Here is a 22,156-nt window from a genome sequence, read left to right on the forward strand (position 1 = left end):
ATAGAGACTGGTGAAAATTTTGGTAAAGGACCCCTAAAACTCCTTCCAGAGTCATACTAAGTAAGTAGTTCCATTTGAGAGCCTCAGGGTTTACATGGAGAGTTGTAACAGGTACTCACTTCCATCTGAGACTGATGGTCTGTGTTCAGTCCAAGACTTCCATGGGAGGAGGGACGATCCAGCTTCCACAAGTTTTCTTCTGACTTCAGCAAGCACATCCTGACTCTTGGGTGCCCCTCCTTTACACACAAATTAAAATAGATCTATAAATTCAATAGATGTTAAAATGCATAAATAGGATGTGTTTCATTCATGTGTGTTGGTATCTGTGAACTTTATAGTAGACAGTATGTAGATACAACAGCAAAAAGAGGCAATGCGGCCATTCAAAAGAAGGTCCCACCACTTCGTAAAAGATTCTTTATTTCTCTCCACCTTAGTGACTGCTGATGTAAGATAATGTCCACAGTGTACCATCACAGAGCTATAAAGGAAAACATGGTGTTTGGATGCCTTTCCTGGGAGATGAACATAGAAGGGGCATTCGGGAGTACTGGGTACTAGCCCAGTCTGATGACTTTACGTGACTAATTATCCTTTTCCAAACCACAGATGAGTCATGTAGAAAACAAGAGAATTCTCAGATGCCCTTGAGGGGTTTCAGACCTCTAAAGTTTCTGTTTTCAAGAAGTCAGAGGAGGCTTAGTGAGCTACCAAGCATTCAGTGTACTTGTTTGTAGGGCTGGAGCTGTCACTGTAGTCCACACGGTCTCACACATTTGATCTTCCTGCCTCAGCCTCCAGGATGAGACTGTAGGCATGAGCCATCCTGCCACCCATTGACTGTACTTGTAAGACTCTTCTATTAAATATGTCAGAATCGTTAGGTCTCAAAAAAAAAAAAAAAAACAAACAAACTTGGGGCACGTGCCTCACTGTGGTGCCTGTTTAACCTATAACTAGCTGACCAGTCTCTCAGGACTTCTTACCCCTGCCCCCTACCCTAAACCTGTCTGGCCCCTGAGTTCCACTTCCCTTTCTATAACTTCTCTTTCATATATTCTGGCTATGCACTCTCTTGGCTTTGGGTCTTCTTCTGTTTCCCTCCCTCTTCTATTCGTCTCACAGCCCTGTCCCCCCACCCCCACCCTATGGCCTGGTCTATTGGGCTGGTCATGTTCAGTCTTGACTTCTCCACATGCTCTCATATCTCCAGTTGACAACTCTGTCCTCAAACATACCTAGGAGCAGTCATGTCCAAATTTTCATCAAACATATGATGAGTTTTCTAGCGTTCTAAACTAGCCTGAATATCCAGACCGTGTTTGTCAGTCTCAGCATCACTGGCATTTTGGAAAGAGTGATTCTTTGTCATGGGTGCGGTCTTGAGCACTAAAGGTGGTCCAGCAACACTTCTGAGCTTTACTCATTCCCTGCCAATGTCAACCCGTCCTCCCAATTTTATTAGTAAAAAATAAATGTTTCTGGACATTGCCAGATGTTTCCTAAGGAGCAGAAGTAATCACTAGTGATTCATAAAAATATATTCTGCTTTTACAATAAATAAATAAATAAATAAATAAAACAAATCAAAAACACCTAAAATGTGATGCTGTGCTCAGGAGGAATATGGCTCTTTCTAAGAAGGAATAGAAACAAGTTCAGTGTAGCTAAAACATGAAATTTGAAATGGAATCAAATTCAAATAAAGCAGGGTACATGCTAGGTATGTTCATGAAGCTACTGTGATTATTTTTAATAATCACATAATAAATAATCAATATATACTGTATTTACACTATCCTGACTGACAAAAGATTTTTAATTGAGGATGATACAATTCAAATTTATACTTATTAAAGATAATTTTCACATGGATGTGTCAAAGTGGCTTAGAACAGATCAAGAATACATCTGAAGAAATACATTTGGTGGCTTCTTCAGCAAGCTTCTGGAGAATACAGATGACAGTCTTAGGTATGGGGAGGACATTGTAAATTCTAGCAATATTTGAACAAACATGACTCAATAATTCACCTCTATTTGATGTCTTAGTCATTGTTCTGTTTACTCACAGATTTAGAGGGTTAGTTCTTGATCATCGTAGCAAGAAGCATGGAGGCAGGGCAAGGCAACAGACATGACACTGGAGCAGCCATGAGGGAGGGAAGGAGGGAAGGAGGGAGGGAGGGAGGGGGAGGAAGGAGGGTGAGTAGGAGGCCCAAGATGGGCATTTGAAATCTCAGAGCCGGCTCCAGTGATAAACCTCCTTCAACAAAGTTGCACGTACTCCAAGGAGGCAACACCTTCTAATCCTTTATGCGACTTCCACCAACTGGGGACCGAGCATTCAAATATGATGCTAGAGGATCCATGCTCATTCAAGCCACCACAGTTGAGTATGTAGTATAAGGTCTTGCCAGAGATTAGTGTTAAATTTCTTGTTCGTGATACTAGATAAATACACGTGACACCCAGCAAAGCAAGAAATATGGAGAAAGAAAGAAATTGATGATGGGCAAACAGTTGGATGAAAGGACCTGGAGCTTAGACAAGGAAAAGAGAGGATTTGGAAGTCACCATCATAGACGTGGCAATAAAATGCCATAGAATGAAGAGGGTGACCTGGAAATGGGTCTAGAATGGGGAAAAGAGAAAACAAAACAAAACAAAACAAAAAAACCCTCAAAACCTTGAGGAACTTAGGAAAGTTCAAAGTCAGAGTGATAAAAACTGAGATCATAAGCCAGAGTGATGGTGATTAAACAGAATGAGAGAAACTGTCTACATATGTCGCGAAGTCTTGTAGAGCGAGGACAGAGGAATGGCTATTGGGCGGAGGACATGTCAACTGCCATTCGCACAGGAGTGTGCACGCCAGTATGTTAAGGAGTTAGTCACCGTTAAGGAGACCAAGGTGCCGGTGTGCGAAGACAAGCCAAAGGCCAGGAGCACGATAGGACACGGCGATGCAGCTCTTGCTGTAAATGATTGTTTTGGTGACGAAAATGTATGATGGAAAGTGCTAGGAAGAAAATCATTGTTGATTTGGTTGGCTTGGTGTACTTGCCTGTTTTTTAATATTGGAGAGACGTCAACAAGTACATAGACAAACATTAAGCAGAGAGAAAGATATAGATGTGCTGATCTCTCAGGAGTTAGACTTGCAGAGGGTGCATGGAGGTAATGACCTCGGATGGAGTGAGTGATGTCTTATGGACCGAAGGAAAGAGAGTTTGCAAAAGGAGTACCTCACTCTGAGTTTTAATTTACTTGATGGTAGATGTTGAGGACTTTGTTTATTTTCTCCTTAGAGTAAAAGGCAGTCATCTGCCAAGAGGAATGAGGTTAGAGAAATCTCTGAAGTACGAGAGTGTGGAGAGGATTCAAAATTATTGAAAGATTATGAAGGACACTGTTCAAAGACTCATAGAAAAATTTCAGTGATTGGGCCTTAGCTAACAAAAGTTACCTTTTAACGCCCTTATTTGTAGCTACTTGACAATCGATTAGCTTGTGAAATAATTGAAAAAGATACCTGTTTTTTCCCAAGGGAATTGTTTATCAGTTGACACCTGCTCTCTCCTGTTGAAAGGCTTATTTGGGGATTATGGGCATATGTATGGGGCATGACAAGCAATAGGTGACCAGCACAGACAATGCCTTGTTAAATACCGAGTAGCAAAGTACAGACAATGCATGTTCAGGCAGTTAGGGGAAAGAACCTGGGGTAGTGATGTGACGATCTTAGAAGGGTCAGCTATTCCTTAAGAGATGCTAAGGTTTAGAAAGAGAACCTCCCTGAAGTCTCTTCTCTTCTCTTTTAGGTAAACTATGTCAATTCCACTGCCCTGCAGTCCCTATAACTCAAGGTAAAGGTCAGGATCCTTAGATATACCTTTTATCCATAGAATAGACTCTAGATAAATACATAAACATTCATAGGGCCATATGCGTTTCCAAGCAATTGTGCAGTGGGATTCAAAGGGGTTTTTGTACCACGTGCTCACATTTGCCTCCAGGTATGCCTTCAAGTGTTTCTAGCAGGGCCAGCGCTGGTCACTTGGGGATTCTCTCGTGGTCTCTGGTGGATTTGTGCGTGTTTGCTTTGGTGCTAGCAGCAGGGTGGGGAGTCAGTTAGGAGCTGGGAGACAGGGTAAGGCTGTGGGAGAGAATACTCATAATAGGGTCGCCCTCACCCCTTACTTTTTAATATCTGGACATTTGTTTACTTTAAAAGTCTGAGAACAATCACAGACCCCGGAATTGAATTTTGTCTATCATACTTTGCACATGCCTGTTCTTATACAGATTTGATGTACACCAAACTTCAAAAGAAAAAAAAATACACGTTTTTGTTTCATGTGACATTGGCTGTTCTGTGTCGTCATTCGCTATTTTGCTTAGCATTGGCCAAGAGTCTACTCTAATGCAGTGTATTGTATCACTCGTCGCAAGGCCACTGGTGACATCTGAGAAGTCAGCTCATCCCACATGTCACTGTTTGTCCACCCATACAGATGTAGAGCAGTGGTTTTCCTTTAAAACTGGCTAAGCTTCACTCCTCCTTTACATGATTTTAATTTCAAAACTCTTTGTCAAAATAGGTTTTTATAACCATTATTCTATTGTGGTTATAAAATGGGAAATTAAAAAATCTTTATGTTTGTAAATGGTGACTTATCCAGGAAGGATCCAGGAACCACATTTTTGGTCCCAAGTTGTTGAGAAATGTTCTCTGGAGTTTGGGAATTGAAAATTGAGTTATGGGATGAAACAGTCACTTCTATTTACTTCTAAAACTTTTGTCTAAGCATAGTGTAAACCTTCTTTACTGGACATACAGGGTCATAATATTCTCAATACTGTCTTGAGAATCGAGAATCAATTTGTGAAATGAGGCAAAAATACCCTAGCATGGCCAGTGGAGCACATAGCAGAGGATACAGGCTCATTACTGTGTGCTCTTTATGATGTATTAAATGTTAAAGCCTGTAAGTAATATAAAAATACTAACATGAAAACAGATATGTTTCCAGCTTACATTTAACATTTATATGGATTTTTTTTAAAAGATAAGATGACATCAAAGAGACCCCAATTTTCCTTCTTACATCAAGGTATTTGTAATACATTCTATTCTGCTTTTAGAGATACCTTACCGAAGAATTATGATATGTATTGATGTGCTTTGTAGCCTGTACATTAGTTACTATCATTATCTCTAAAAATTTCCAAGGAAGACTTAAGAAAGCCCAGCGCCAGCGAGGCAGTTCAGGGTATATAAGAGGACTACTTGATATCCCTCCAGAACCAGCTTAGGAGTCCTACAGAAGTGCTGGATGGTCACACAACTCCCAAAGGTGCTGAATCGTATTAATAGGAAAAAGGCGTTGCTTATTTACTTCCACCTCCCTATCATCCAACCCTCATTACACTACAAATTACCAGCGATTAAACTGACTCTGCTCTAGGTAGGAAGGCAAGGTTTGCACACCTTATTTATTTTAGCTCTTACAACATTCCCGTGAAGTAGGTTTGCAATCTTTATTTGGCAGAGGAATACTCAGTGGCAGAGAGGGGTTATGTAACCAGCCCAAGGTCACACAGTTGTGAAGTGACAGAAAATAGATTTAAGTCCAGGTTTGTTTTCTTTCCTTTTTGTGACTAGAAGCCCAAGGGCTGCTTAGAAGAAGGACAAGATAGTGCTGTGTCTACATAGTCCCTTCTTCATTTGGCTTCTGTTGTGGAGGGTTGAACTTCCACTAAGAATTATTTAATTTGTACCAGGAATCAGGTGATGATAGGACATGGTACATAATTCAGATTTTAATGTGTATTAATGAAGTTTCATTGCAATGGATTATGCACTGCCCGTCTCATAGGGATTTCCACTGGCTGCTTTGCTGTGAGAACATCAGTATTGTGTAGCCCTGGACAGATCACGTGTTGTACAAACCTGAGATATTTAGTGCCCTTTCCTTTACCAAATGGCTTTGCTGATGAACCCAGTGATTGTAATTTTAGTGGCACATTGGAGCCAAATAGGAAACTTTGTAAAATGCTAAAACCTGGATCCCACTGTGGAGATTTCAACTAATTGGTTTGGATTATAGCCTAGTGGCTATCTAGCATTCATACTTACCTAGTCAATCCCATCTTAACAAAGCAAAAGAAAAAATACAGCTTCCAAAGTCATTGTAACTATGTACAAGGGAACTAAGTCATCTATCATGCTAATTTTACAGATAAGGAAAATGGTGCCCATCAATAAGAATTATTTGTAAATATTAACTGTAGCCACTATTGTTATTATATTGTTAACAAATTACACCCTCATAGTGCTTTATGTTTTTCCTATACAAATATTCATTATTTTAAGAGTAATTTTAGTTTTAACCAAGTGGGTATATGTGTGTGTGCGCACATCTATGTGTATACAGCTGTTCACAGAGGCCAGAGGAGGTCATTACATCCCTTGGAGTTAGGGTTGCAGTTGGTTGCCAACTCCCGTACTTCTAGTATTGGTCCTGGGAACCAAGCTCAGGTTCCTAGCAGGAGCAACAGTGCTGAGCCATCTCTCTAGTCCCCAAGTTATATTTTAAAGGCTTGTTAAAGCTTCAAACCAGGGGCTAGAGCTGTGGCTCAATTGGTAAAGTGCTTGCATCAAAAGCATGGGGATTTAAGTTGAGATCCCCAGTACTCACAGAAAAAAAATCCAGATATGATAGTGAGTCCTCTAGTCCCAGAGCTGAAGAAGCTGTTGAGGCCAGCCAGACTACTCCCATTTGGACTGCCAGGCTCTTTGAAACAACCTACCAGAAAGAGAGAGAAGAGAATGAAGAGAATTTGAGAAAGGTACCTGGCATTGAAATCTGATACATACATGCAGTTACACTTGTATGGGCATCTTCCCGCCTACATGTTGGATACATATCACTAAATACTTATGTCACTAAAACAACTCCAATCCTAACACACACACCTGGGTTACATTTGAATTCTTTGTTTCTTTTTTAAACATTTTTTACTAGATTTTTGAGTTTCATTCAATGTGTTTAGGTCATACATACTGTTAGAGTTTAAGTTACTACGTTGAAATAATCAACAAATTTTAAAACCCATTTTCTAAGGCAGGCAGTGGTGACACACTCCTTTAATGCCAGCACTTGGGAGGCAGAGGCAGGTGAATCTCTGAATTTGAGTCCAGTCTGGTCTACAGGGATGGGGCCTCTGCAGGTGACATTCAGGAAAGAAAACCACATGGAGAGATAAGGATGAAAACCTGGTGCAGACTGATTCCGTCAACCTGGATCAGACTTCAGAGAGTCTAGTAGCAGGTGGTTTCTTCCCAACGTATTTAAGTCCAGGAGAGTTTGGAAAAGGTTTCCTGGTGTGATTCAATACCCTTTGCACAAGAAAGTATAATTACATTGAAACTCAACTTAAGGTCTGGTCACTTCCTCGAAGAAGGTGGATTCTAGAGATACATGCTCTGTACTATATGAAGTGCCACGTGTCTGGCCTAAGACTCAGTCATACAAATAGCATAGAGGCCATTTGTGTGCTATTAACCACCTCCGGTCCTGGTTGGGAGGTTGGGTGAGCCTCTGGCTATGAGGGTCATTTAGATTGCTAGCCAGCTGCGGTCTTGGTTGTAAGAGCTTACATGGTCTGAACCAACAGAGAACACAGATCACTAGGCTGTTAATCACTTCCAGTTCTCAGCTTTCTGAGTAAAGAAACTAGCTTTTCATTTTTCCCATTGAAAAGACGATCCTGTGTGTTTAACATTCCTGGTTTCTCTGGAGATCGGTGGGTGCAAGTATCCCTGTGCTATGCTCCCAGAACAGACCAAGTTCGAGGACAACGAGTGCTACATACGCAGAAAAACCCGGTCTCAAAAATAAATAAATAAATAAATAAATAAATAAATAATGAAAATAACTTCTTTCTAATTTTTATGCTGTTCCTGTATTAAAAAGTTGGGACATTTTTAATATGTTTATCGTCATTTGTAAATTATTACTTTTTCATTCATTATAACTCTTAAAAATTTACTTTATTTTATTCTTAGTGAATTATGAAAGTTCCTTTAAGGGATTTCTGATATAATATGTTGCAGATATTTTGCTAATTTTTTGTTTGCTGCTGTATATAATTCACCAAAGCAGAATGTTTATAGTTTTTGCATACTTATAATTACCTATTCTAATATAACTTCAGTCCTTTCTTCAATAGTATACAAAACCAAAACTATGTTTTCTTCTATTATGTTTGTGGTCTGGATTTTTATATTCAACTCATTGATTCAACTAGGGTTTTACTGGTTTGGTTCATCTTTAACGTCCTCAACTAAACTATGAGCAACATATTGTTCCATTTTTCACATGGCAAAAGATTTGGTATGGATGATAATTTCTGGGATTTCTCACTTGTTTGGGAACGTAGATTTATTCTATGCCCTCCCAAACTATGTAGCCGGTTAGAGACTTCTTTTTACAGTGTCTGCGATGCTCTCCTTGTGAATATACTGCCACAGTGCAGCTTCGGGCTGTAAACGGAGGGCTCACTTTTAAAATTAGACCTGTCTGCTGTGTTTGTATGTTGTGGGGAGGCGTGCTATGGCCCCCATATCATGTGTGTCATGGTGTGTGTGTATGTATGTGCATGTGTTTGTTGGACAGCTTACAGGAATTGTTTCTCCTTCTCTTTTCTACCCTGTAGTCTTAGGAACTGAGCTCACCTGGTTAGGTTTGGCTGCAATGTTGACAACCTGAGAGGTCTCTCAGTCCATTAATGCAGAACACTTCTAATGGACACTGTGATTCTTGTTAATGCCTCATTTCCCACAAGTGAAAAATAAAGAAAGTGGTCACTATCGTTATTTACTGAAACTAGGCAGTAGCTCTGCAGGGTTATGGCCCAGTCTGCATTGGGATTCTTTGAGATAGGTAAGCCCACTTGAGAGTTTTAAATAGGTCTTAAGGCCTTAAGTCTTCCTTTGGAATGTACACACTTCAAAGCTATAAAAGAAGCCCTATCCAAGTCCTTCCTGACTTCACTTTTGTCTGTTCCCTACCAGTGTGCATCTCTGAGGTTGGAACGTCTGTCTCTTGCCTTTGTTCTTCTTGTCCTGGGGTATCCAAAAGTCTGGAGGCCATCAAAACAGCAATAAAAATATGCAAAGTGCATTTTTATTCCAATTCCTCATGAAAAAAGATTTACTTAACAGCGCATTCATTGATTGAAAAAAAAATATTTCCTGAGAATCTTCTGAACCCTAGTGGAGACAGGCAGTTTTAAATCCTCCTCGTTTACCACAGGATCCAGTTGCTGTGTTTGTCTTCACTTACTGGGAGAGCTACAGGAGTGGTAACCTGCTATGACCTCTGGAGAGGGAGGCGTTAGGAGCAGAAACGACAGCTTCTGCTTTTAGAGCCATTAATAAAAGTTGTTGAATGATAGGACCTGGGCGTCCATGTTGTTTTCTGACTGTCCTGGAAGTCACAGTTATGGTGCAAGTACTCACAGTTTGTAATTACCTAGCTTACTATGACAGACAGAGCTGGGAATCGAATTAAGTGGCTTCCTTCTCTTTCGTTTGCTAAACAATCTCCAGCTTAAGCCAAGATTGCCTTTTTTCTCCCATCCTAAAAAAGCCACAAACAATGACAGACCAAAATAGCTATTTAGTCAGAAGTGACGACACTTTCTGAACGCTCATCATTAAGAGGGAAATAGACAACCTAGCTCTTTAATGCCTCTCCCTGAATTACCTCCTGCCCTCTGAAGCATCCTCACCTCACTGCTCAGGAGAGATGCCCAGTGACTCTGCCTAGCCTTAGCACTGCTGCAGGCTCCGAAAGGGAGGCGGCTCATGCAAAACATCTGAAAGAAAAATCCTAAAAGTCACTGCAGCTCCTTCCTGCGAGTGATGCAGTTCTCTGTTCTGTGAGAACCGTGGTGGCAAAGACATCACCCATCTTTTTCCTCCCACTATTTTTACTGCAGTGAGAACTGTTTGTGTCTGCTTGCGTTTTGCCAGATAGCTTTAGAATCCTAGCTGAGCATTAGGGCTTCCTAAAGCTGGGGGGAAAAAGAGTTTAGAGACCTGCATTGGCCCTTGTCCTCTTGGCTGAATAAAAATCCAATTAATTTGCAATATCTGTTGCCTGTCAAGGCTGGTAACAGCCAGTAGGATCTGAAATGGTTTTTAATGAATTATGCCCCTCTCATGGATTCATGGAAATAGAAGCTTTTCCCCCCTCCTTCTCTCACTCTCTGCCTCCCAGAACCAGCTGGACATTTCACATCAGCTCCTGCCGCTGCTCTGAGGTTCAGTCATCTCCTCTTTCATTCCATTCCCATCCTGTGTTGAGGGTCGTTTACCAGCAAGGCAGAGCTTTTGGGGAATGGGATGCATGGTCTTCTTCGAGAGCCTCACAACTTTAAATATCCCTGGATGGTAGACCCAGTGCTATTCCAGGGCAGGTCAGTAAGAGGTGGTACTTCACAGCCCTGGAATAGCAGAGCACCCCCCCCCCGAAGGACCGGTTTAGGGTTTAGGGGACTCTGTGAGAGAGTGAGCCTTTGGTCCTTCTCTGTTCACACTGAGGAATGGAAGAGAGAGGCGTGCTTGCGCTGGTTTGTAGTATTTGCCAAACAGGGTACTGCACCAGGAGAGTCTGGAATGTAGTGCAGAGCTGTTAGGCTCCAAAGGGGGAAAGGGTTCCCTCTTCGTCTATAGTCAGCCCGATGCAGTCCCTGGCAAAGTATCTAATAGGACAGCACTTGGGCTCTTCAGAAATATAAGTAACTCATTGGTTAAATTTCAATTCTTCACCTTTCCCCCCTCCTTCCTGGGTGAGCTCATTCCCCCCTCCTTTTTTTTTTTTTTTTTTTTTTTTAAACCCAGTGATTTAAAATGCTAGAAGGAAAAGCAACTGAGGTCCTAACTTTCGGGTGCTGAATCCTCAGCTAATTGAAATTACTGGGCACAATGCTATATATAGCCAATGAAGAGATTCTGAGCTCTCACTCAGTGCCTTCAAGACATGTCGTTTTGTAGTCAGAGGAAACAGGGATCAATGCATTTTCAAACTGACAGAGGGAACGGATGCTCCTTAGCAGCACATGCCCAGGATCGTGTGTGTGGGGCTTGCGCTGTGCTGAGAAGCTGATCACCGGCCCATATGCCCCTTATTTACTGCAATGTTCTTTGCATGTTATTGTGCACTCCGGACTAACGTGAAGGTAAGAGGAGGCGAGACGGCAACTGGGCACGGTGTACATGTTAAACCAGCTGCAAAAAATGTCTACCTTGTGTGGCACCAGGACTTTTCGGATGGCCGGCTGAGCAGGCAGATTATTACAGGTGGTTGCGAAGGCTTTGTTTTATTGTTGCCTTGCAGCCTCCCTGGGGGAGCGCGTTGGAACGCCGCTGTGATGTGACCTTCAGGTTTAACTGTTTGTAATTCAGGTTCAGGCTCACTCTTGGAGGGTGGAGAGGGGGGAGGAAAAGACGGGAATTATTTCGGTAGGCCAGCACCAAGAAATCAGCGGAGGTAACAAGCTATGCATCCGGCTGTAAATTAGGATTTAGCCTTTCCTTTTGAAAGTGCTGTAAGCTGCTCTTGTTCCTGCAGCTTCATTGTTATAGGAGCTCCGGGGGTTTGAATGTAGCGGCTGGAATGGCATTAGGATGTGAACTGTGGGGTACCCGAGCATCCTGTGTGTTGAATGAAGATGACTAGCATCGGGAATTTGCTGATATTAATCACACAGATTCTCAGCTCAGGGTGGGCTGTTGGCTTAGACTGCGTGGGTGCCGCTGCCCCGGCGCTGTCACCTCGCTGACATCCACTTGCTGTAGCTAATAAGGCTCCAAAGTTGAGCTCAAGTTTGGGAGATTTACCCCTTGTCACTGGCGAGGACGATGTTATTATTGGAAAGGTTTATCTGACACTATTCATTCAGCAAGGAGCACGAGAAAGCAGATATGGAATTCCACTTGCATAATTTAAGTGAATTTACATCCTGGGTTAAATCTTTTTTTCTTGAGATTATATTTCTTATTGAGGCAGGTCCACAAAGAAATGATTGTCTTTGAGGAAGAAAAATATTCAGAGGCAGTTTCAAGCCTGAAATAGGACTTCTAAAAAAAAAAAAGGTCAACGTGAGGTGTTTCCCTTTTTGTTTTAGTAGAGAGTGTTTTAATGTGTCTAGGTACTAAAGTTTCATTTTGTGTGTTTACAAGTTTTATTGGAGAGCTGCCGGCTGTTCACATTTGCAAACCTTCTTGCCTAGCATTTGAACTTCAAACAGGTAGTAGGCAGATTCCAGGGGTTGGCCAGGTCTCTCGCTGCTATAGTCTGAAAGCTTTCTGTGCGTGAGAAAGCAGAGTTCTATAGAATTTACTTCTTACTCCTTTAAGAATTTACTTCCTTTGAATATGGTGGGATTAATAAGCATCATGATAGGTTTTCAGAGATGGGCATATCCTCAAACACCAACGTGGGCTTGTTCTAGTGCATCTTCTATTTCAAATTTATGGCCAGTCCCCTGGTTTTGTGAAGTGGGTGAGTCCTTGTCTTCCCTCCTTTTCCGTTTCAGAAGCATGAAGTGCTTCTTTCAGGAGAAGTGTGGTAACTCACATGAAGGGACACTCTTTTGATAACTCACTGCTACCTTTAGGAAGTGCAGGAAAAAGCCTACCGTGGTGGATTTCCTCTTCAGGAAGACCCCCCCCCCCCCGTTCTGCTAACTTCTAATAGTTGTCTTGATAGGTTTAGTTGAGATTGAAATTTGTCTCACTTCAACTCATAAGCCAAGGGAAGGCTTGTTCTGCTGAACCTGGATGACCTCTGGAGAATAAATTCTTAATCCTTTCCCTAACCTGTGTTGAATGCTGACGCTTTCTGGCACAATCGACAGAAAGAGAGACCATGTGTGTTCCTATCTGCAACATACACAAAACAGACTTGTTTATGAGGAAATTAACTTCAACTTTAGGTGTACGTGCACGTTTTTGTATAATTGGCTTTTTACTCTCTAATTTATAAGTTACATGCGTGCTTCTCTTCTGAAATAGAATGCTTTGTGAAACAGTTTTAAAAATGGTCTTCCCCTGGGTTTCCATCAGATTGGGTACAACAAACTCTTACCTAATGTTTTTTTTTTAATGTTTCAATATAATTGATTTTATGTCCATGATACTTAGCACTACTTATCTGAACATCTCTGCAAAAGCCTTGGTTATGGTGTGTAGTTTCTCATGTCTGACAGAATTCAAAGTGATGTTTCTTACACTGATCCAAAACTTTCAGGTAGTTATAATTTAAAGGTTAGAAATGTCTCTTGTGAAATTTATTTTTCAATGCAAATGCAATATTAATGTCACATTTTGCTCTCAAATAATTTTTGACAAATGTTATATTTAGATAATATTATAGGCAGAAGGACTTTTGGAATATATTTTAAATACTTTCAACATAAAAAATCAAATAACATTAAAGCTGAAATACTAGTATGCATTTCTCTCTCTATCTCTCTCTCTCTCTCTCTCTCTCTCTCTCTCTCTCTTTCTCCACACACACAATATCTCACACATCAGAGTGTAACTTGAGGGTCACCATTATTCAGTTATTCTTTAAATGACAGGTACGTTTTGTGTACCATGCTGAAGTCTTAGATGCTAAAATTAATGAAAAATAATTCTTGTTGTTATAAGACTTCTAGTGTAGGAGAAGACACAGACAAATTTAACAGTGAGTGGTCTAAAGTATGAGGGGACTTGGAAAGGGCTTTGATGAAGGCCATTACTCTAATTTTGCTGTCATTGGAAAAGAAATAAATGAAGCCTAAGCTGTTTGTACCCAGAATGACCAAGAGAGATTCCACTGTGAAGTCACCTCTGTCTTGAATTTCTCCAGCCATCCTGCTGAGAGCAGGGCATGATGGGTAGAAGGAGCATGTAACTAACACACCTGTGAGGAGCTGTAAACAGTTGGGAGTGGATGATTCTGGGTGTTACACAGCTGGACAGTGCCTAATTGAAATGATAGGCAACCATTACAATGTAAGTCTGAAAACTATGTTACTTTGTAATGTCTTTCTGGAATGAGGTCTTTACACAGAAAAAAAAGAAGAAAAAAACAGACTTCCAATCAAGAGTACTATTTATGTTATGTTTTCTTGATAGCTTTAAGTTGCTGGAGTGATAAAGATGCATATCATGCTAGCTTGGGTTTCCTTTAACTTTATTTTTTTTTTCAGAAAATGATTAGAACAATTTAATTTGATTGTGGTCACACAAAAGGAAGTAATGCACTCATTCTGTGGATTGCAGTGCCTCTTTGATCTGAGATTGCCTGTGCTGTACGAAAAGTACCTCTTTGATGAGAAAACATGGGTGATATGCTGTATCAGATGGACACATCATCCTGTCTATTGAATTAGCTCTATTTTTGAAAGTAGAGATGTTAATGACCATTTTTTAGGTGATCTTACAATCACCATATCAGGATTTTGCTGCCTGTGGAACTACTACAAATGTGATTCTGCACCCCTACACAGGCTCACACATTTCAAGACAGGAATGTCAAGCCAGACCAGCATCACAGTTAGGGAGACTAAGGGAGAAAGAGGAGACATACGTTCCTTCTGTCCTCATGTGTTGGGAGCAGACCTAGTGTAAGACTGGGATCTCTAGAACTTTGACTTCTGCTCTTTACTGTAACTCCTTAGATGCAAGAATCCTGCTCCTTCATTTTGTAAATTCCTTGAGGGCAACGCAAGAACATTCTAGAAAAATGGTGCTATCGAATTGATTTTGGGTCATGATTTCTGAAGATTTCAAGCAAAACTACATTTGAGTCTGTCTTCCTCACTTATGAAATAGTTTGAGGACTTTTTAAAAAACTATCCAAAGTTTGGATTTTCGTTCATTAAATATGGTCACTAATAGCTATGATATGGATGCCGTAGGCTGGAGAGTTGGGGGCGGGGGGGGTAAAAGCACTTCAAGAGTGAGGGCCTGAGTTTGAATCCTCAGAACCTGTGTAAGAGCTTGACAATTAGTGTTCCTGTCTCTTACGCAGAGATGGGAGGTAGAGACAGGGAGTCCCTGAAAATTGGCAGGCCAGCTAGCCTGACGTACACAGTGGAAGAATCACAGAGACCCTTTGGTTTAAGCCCATGTAGAAGATAAAGAGCTACACTAGAAGATGCCCATGAACCTTCACACATACTCTGTGGTATGGACACATCTGTATTCATGCACACTAATGTGGACACACACTCACACAAATGATGCTCAGCATGGAAATGCTATAAAAAAGTTCTTTGAATACAATAAGAAATCAGTCAACTAGGTACTGATTGAAAAACTACAATTGACAAAATAACATGAAGATTTTTGTTAGGAAATTCTAAGAACCAAGCACATTTTTAAAAACTATGGTTAATGAGAAGCATATTATGATTTAATATTCCTTCTCCAGCCACAATTGTCATCACAGTCAAACAGCATACACACACACACACACTAAAATATAATTTATATGATAGAAGCTGAAAATATAGGGCTTGATGGTTATGAATTTTTTTTTTTTTTTTTTTTTTTTGATTTTTCGAGACAGGGAATCTCTGTAGCTTTTGGTTCCTGTCCTGGAACTAGCTCTTCTAGACCAGGCTGGCCTTGAATTCACAGAGATCCGCCTGCCTCTGCCTCCCGAGTGCTGGGATTAAAGGCATGTGCCACCACCGCCCGGCTGTTATTAAATTTTATATTATAAGCACAAATAGAACCAAATAGAAAGTACTGAGCAAACACATGCCCATGCCTGATTGATATTGATAGAGTCTTAGACTTTTTATTCCACTTCTCTTTCCTGACTTATTATCTTAATCCTATGTCTTTCTTTCTTTTCTGTGGTCACTTTGACATCATAAAATGCTGGGTTCAAATGCTGCACTGAGTGCCACCAAGTGTCTGCACCCACCCATTTACTCTCTTGATTGATAGAGTTGGGTCTTGAGACTTGGTTGAAGAAATCAATAGTTTGCACTAAAACAGCTATTGATTGTCTGTTTCAACACTTTAGAATTCAGACATTCATCAAACTCAATCCTATCAACTTTATCTTCTGTGATAGCCCACACCATTTTTGTCTTTGAGCTTTAACTAGTATGGTTTATTCCATTGGGTCCCTCTTCTGATGCTTACGCTTGTCTAAATTCCTCCTTACTCTCAGAAGTTATCAAGGGGATCTACATTCCTGGGAACTGAACCTAAGCCATACCAGCTACCCAATTGCTCCTTTAAATATTAAATACAATTTATCCTTCACTCATGTGCCAATATATTTTTAGACTTATTCTATTTTTAATTTTATGTATAGGTGTGTGTACACACATGTAAGTAAAGATGTTCACACAGCCCAGAAGGGAATGTCAGGTCCCCTGGAACTAAAATTGCAGGCACTGACGAGATGTCTGACACGTATGCTGGGTGTCAAACTCTGGCCCTGTGCAAGAATAGAAAAATTGCTGGCCGCTGAGGCATCATTACAGCCCCCATGGCAACCCGTCTTCATGGCTTCATGTCACTCACAGTATGATTTTCTTCTTCTGGTTGGTTTATTTTGCTGATGTTTAAAGATGTTTCCAGCCACCAGATGGATTTTAAGCATTTTGAAGACAGAGACTATATATTATTGTCTTTATTTTTTTTAACACCTTGTTCAGGAATTTAACTACGAAGGGTGGCTCAAAAGGAGAAGCTGTTGAAACTCTGCCTCTTTATGTTGCTGACACCTACTCTTCGCCACATTCTCTGCTGTGTGCACATACTGATGCTCTGAATAAACACATTCTTTTTCGCAGGCAGGGTTTGTAGGATCATGAATCAGAATGTGTGGACAGTTTGTGTAACACCTACGGCTCATAGGTGTCGTGAGACTATGGCTCATGGCACAGTCAGAGGTGGTTCCTGTCAGGGTTCCAGCTGAATAATTGTCACCTTCTTTATTCCGACATGCTCTGGGAACTCACCCTCCGCCTATGTTTTAGCTGTCTGATTGTGAACCTCCCTGATTTGTGAGTCTATAAAATATAAACCAACTTGATGTGTTGGTTTACAACTTTTAATAAAGTCCTGTAATTCAAATAATTTTAAAGTAACATATATAATAAAAACATAAATGTCATTATGAATAACAAAAGTAGCTACCCTTTGTCAAGCTTATGATTTACACTCCTGAACTGCTTACATGCTCTCTTTGTTAATGCTACCACTTTATAGATTAAGCTTATCTATGTTTTTATTATTTAGATGAAATTTATTCAGGGGAACTAATTGATTTGCCTAATGTTACATCTCTTAATTGTCAGTGAAGCCAGCTTTAATCCAGGTCTATTACACTATAAACTGTGCTAACTACACTGATTCATAATACATAGATGCATGAACGCTAACAATTACCACGTTGCAGACTCCTCAACTATTGTGTTAAAGAAGGTCAGGATCAAATCAAGCAGTGAAAATGATTGTGTTCTTCATGTGACTTTTTTTCTTTAAAATTCTTTCTATTACATGATGGCTAGGGTCAAGCATAAAGTTTTCTTTTACATCCCCAATGCATTATTTAACAAACATTGTTTAGTAAACATTTGCAATGGTTCCTGCACAGAACCAGGTGTTAGAAATATAGGGAAGAGAATTAAGCAGGCAATAATCCCTTCCCTTGGAATTTATCTGGCAGTGAAGTAAGTATAAAATAAAACAATTAAGTAAAATTCATAATTGTAAGTACTAAGATGGGAGAGATGGAGAAAGAAATTGGAGGCATGAGTTCTGGGAGGCTTTTGGTGATAGCCTTAAACAAGGTAATTATTGAAGGCATCTATCTATCTATCTATCATCTCATATATATGATAACACACACACACACACAATTATCCCCTCCATGATGGCTAGGAAGAGAAATGTCAAAGGTATGTTCAAGTGAGCAAATCACACAGGACTTCATAGGTCAGGCTTCTGTCAGTCCAATGGGGAACCAGTGGTTTTCAATGGAAGAATTAAGAATTGACTCATTTGACAACCACTTATCCTTGGTCACTTAGGCCTTTCAAACAGGAAGTCTCAGAGTTAAGTGACAACTTAGATGTTCTTATCACTATTCAGGGGAGAGGTGTATATCCAGGAGAATGGGTATATGGTGCTCAGATCTGTATATAATTATGTTTGAGCATTTTAGCATCTTTGATTTTGCAGCCCTGACTATCATGCTCTCCTTAGACATGGAGACCTAGTTCTCAGTTATTATGGGTACTATTTAGAAGTAAATCTCAGTTATGCTGAAGTTTCTATCCTTTTAAATCCTCCAAACTTTTAGGACGGTAGATTGGCTAATACCAGAGTCATCCATATAGTCAGAGCTTAATTTGTATTTAGCCTCACATCTTCCTAACATCTGGGATGCTCTGCTAGTTCCTGCCTAAGTCTACTGTGAGTCACTGCAGAGCAAGAACCATGCCTCCTTATGCCTGTATCCCCACTGACTTCACCTGACAAGAAAGGTCGAATATTTGCTAGATAAGTGAGTATGGATGGATGCTACCCATTCATGCCACAGGACTTTTTCCACACAGGGCCTCTTTAGCTTGGTATGAAATAGGAGCCGATGCACAAGGAAAATAGATTCTTTACTCAGTGAATGGTTTTCTCTGCTAGAAAATCAATGCCCCTGTAATGAGAGTATCCATTCAGCATCAGTAAGGAAAATCCTTGGGATCGAGAAGTATTGCTGGGCTACGCCTAGGACAAGTTTACAACTGGGTATGGTGCCACACGTCTGTAATCTCAGTAACGGGAAGGCGGAGGTGCGAGGCGTGATGACTGTGAGTTCAAGGTCAGTCTGGGTGACATAGCAAGGCTTATCTCAGAAACAATAACAGAAACGTAGGAGATGTTGCCCATGTGTAGAGCCTCAAAGGAACTGGTTACCATGTGTTCAGAGAACAGTTGACTACCACTTCCCTAAAAAAATTTATAGGCACATAAATTTCCCCAATTTTGCACAGTAACACGGATAAGAAAAAAATTAAAATTATAATTCTTGTTTTTGAGATGAGCTTTCTCACTCTTTCAGAAACTGACTTGCCGGGAGTTCAGTGTATGACATGGACTGGCCTCAGATTGTTGATGGTCACCGTGCCTCAGTGTCTCAGATACTGAGTTTTAAGGAAGGAGCTGCCACAGCCTTCTTAAAATTGCAACTTAACCTAAGTTTTTCAAAGCAGCACTTGACTTTATCAAAAGCTATGCCTACCCAAACTGTCTGTTCATCTTTATGTTAAAGGTTTGTTTGTTTATAGTGTTGCTAAAGATTAACTAGAAGTGTTATAGGCAGATGTATAGTTGCAGGAATGCAATTCACACTGACCACTTTGAAACAGATGCCTTTGTTTACCTTTCTTAGTGAATTTAAGGAGAGCAGAGTGGATCATAGCTCACCACTCGAAGGACATGTTCCTTGTCTTAAGAAGCATATTACCTCAGATGAAAAGATGATAAATAAACTATACAAATCGGCCAGTGCTAAGCAAGATATAGGTGAAGTGAGCACAGTGTAGGTGACCAGATAGTCCATTTGTTGATAGACATATTTGTTCTGTTCAACAAGGGCTTCATGTTCAGAACTGACTTCTAAGACTCCAGGCCTTGAGGGTTAGCTGGTCAGTCTGTGTTCAGTACACTCAAAAGCACTAGTAATATTTGGTGAGCATTCATAATGTGTAGCAGGCACTGTGTACGTCGGTCATTTGATTTTCGCAGTAATATTAGAGAAAGGTTTTGTGAGCAAGCCCATTTTACCTGTGGAAGGACTCAGCTGTATAAGAATTATGTCGTACAGGGCCTCACATGTTGGATCTGGGGGTACTGAAACAATTCCTCTGCTCAGGAACTATGGAACAAGACAGTGCCTGGAAGCCCACCTTTCTTAATTTGACCAGTGTAGTAGTGGGGAGCGGCGGGGCGCTTCCCGCCACCCGGCTAGCTTTACCCGAAATGATTACACGGAAATTGTATTCTTTTAAGCACTGCCTGGCCCATTAGTTCTAGCCTGTTATTGGCTAGCTCTTACATTTTGATCTAACCCATTTCTAATATTCTGTGTAGCACCACGAGCTGGCTTACCAGGAAGGATCTTAACCTGTGTCTCTCTGGAGTGGGAGAATCATGACGACTCACTGACTCAGCTTCTTTCTCCCAGCATTCTGTTCAGTCTACTACGCCTACCTAAGGGCTGGCCTATCAAATGGGCCAAAGCAGTTTCTTTATTTAACCAATGAAATCAACACAAAACAGAAGACTCTCCCCCATCAGACCAGCTCCTTGGTATTTGAGTGCAGTGTCCACTCTGACCTTCTCCAAACTATCCTTTTAGTTATGATGATGCTGGTCCCTCTCTGGCTTATTACTATACTTTTATCTATACAGATTTTTTTCACTCAATTTTTTTTTCAGTTTTTTCCCCCATTAGCCAAAGTCTGGGAAAAATCCCATGGCTCAATAACTTACACCTTGCTCTGGGTCTAGGGGTGAGGAGGGGTACTTATACTTAAAAGACTTCATATCCTATTGATGTGTCTTCAGTCTTTGAAACAATCCTATTTGCCAAGGCCTAGACTTGATATTAGTGTAATAAACAAGGTAAGAAGACTTGCCAAATAAATCAGCATTGTTTAGTAGCTTGAGAAACCTACCTCTGAAGAATGGAAAAGTGGCCAGGTGGTAATGGCACATGCCTTTAATCCCAGCACTCGGGAGGCAGAGGCAGGCAGATCTCTGTGAGTTCGAGGCCAGGCTGGTCTACAAGAGCTAGTTCCAGGGTAGGTATCAAAGCTACAGAGAAACCCTATCTTGGGTATGGGGGGAGAATGGAAAAGCGGAAGATGACCAATAAAACAAAAAACACTTGAACTTGAGAGCATCTGACCCGAAAAAATGCCACAGATTTAAATATTTGTCCTTGTTTTGATATTGACACTTAAAAACAAGAGCAGAATCTGAAGTAAACACAGGACATGTCTTTCTTTAAAACAGAATTAAGGAGATATGATTACAAGTATACCAAGATTTTGCTATTTTATAGACAGTGTGTGAGTGTTCTTGTTTATTTTTACAAGTTACATGACATTTTGTAAAAGTGTACCTGGAGAGAAGGAAAGGAATGGAATGGAGGCAATGGGGTTGTGGGACCTGTGGGAGGGAGGAAGGCAGCCTTCTGAGTCAAGCCTCGAACGTTATGGTAGCTGATAAAGACGTTTATGCGCTTGTGTTGCCTGCTTTGTGTATGGATCTTTAGATGCTGTCCTTCTGGCTCGTTAGGAAAGTAAACTGAGGGATCAGTCCGTATACTTGGCATTTCTCAGCTAATTTTAGACTGTGAAAGAATATTTTCTCATTAGAGACATTATATAATGTATAAAAAATTGCAAAAACGTCTCTACTTTTTATGACCTTGCTACTCAGAGCAAGGTTCTCTTCATTGCTTTTTGATGTGATGTGTGTGAACGTATAAGTTTGCATGGATTTGGAACAAGTGCATTAGTAACTTTTGTTTTTGCTATAACATACCAGGAGCATTCTTGTGTCCCTAATAATTATTCCTAAGCATAGTCTGAATAGGCGGTGTAATAGGAACACTTTTCCCTTTTCTTTTGAGACGTAAATAAACACAGGTAGGCAGGGGCTGAAAGCATCGTTTTTCTCAGGCCATTGCCTCTCACAGAGGATAGAAGGCTTTCAAGTGGAACCTTGGAATAGCTTTGAAATGAGATGCACTTTGGAACGGAAGAAAGAATATATGGTGAATGTGGGTTTCCAAGGGATCATTGCCATCGTACTTTAAACAAGGAAAAAACTGTAGGCTTCATGCAAGTATGTCAGCAGCTAGTCCCTAACACAGTTGCTACGCCCACCACAGCGAAATAACATACTTCACAGTGGTATTTTAAAGGTTCCTTTAAACAGAATCCAGCAGACAACCTGCTTATTATCATCATTCTCCCAGGCATTTAGAGTGGAAACACTGCAATCATTTTTACTCCACAGGCCCTGTGGAATCTGATAAATCCATAAACG

General features: G+C 40.6%; 1 protein-coding gene across 8 annotated transcripts in view; it reads left to right on the forward strand.

The window, feature by feature from the left end:
- Positions 1 to 22,156, forward strand: part of Dlg2 (discs large MAGUK scaffold protein 2) — a 1,644,347-nt gene that overhangs the window by 445,509 nt on the left and 1,176,682 nt on the right. Inside the window, exon 1 of one of the 8 annotated variants that reach the window (XM_057756275.1) lies at positions 10,944 to 11,256. The exons of the other annotated variants lie outside the window; for them this stretch is intronic. Coding sequence (XP_057612258.1) covers positions 11,215 to 11,256 — 42 coding nt within the window. The 5' untranslated portion in view covers positions 10,944 to 11,214. Of the gene's footprint in view, positions 1 to 10,943; positions 11,257 to 22,156 lie in introns of those variants that run through there. 8 annotated transcript variants of the gene reach the window in all.

This window comes from Chionomys nivalis, chromosome 23, assembly GCF_950005125.1.
Source record: "Chionomys nivalis chromosome 23, mChiNiv1.1, whole genome shotgun sequence".
Lineage (NCBI taxonomy): Eukaryota > Metazoa > Chordata > Mammalia > Rodentia > Cricetidae > Chionomys > Chionomys nivalis.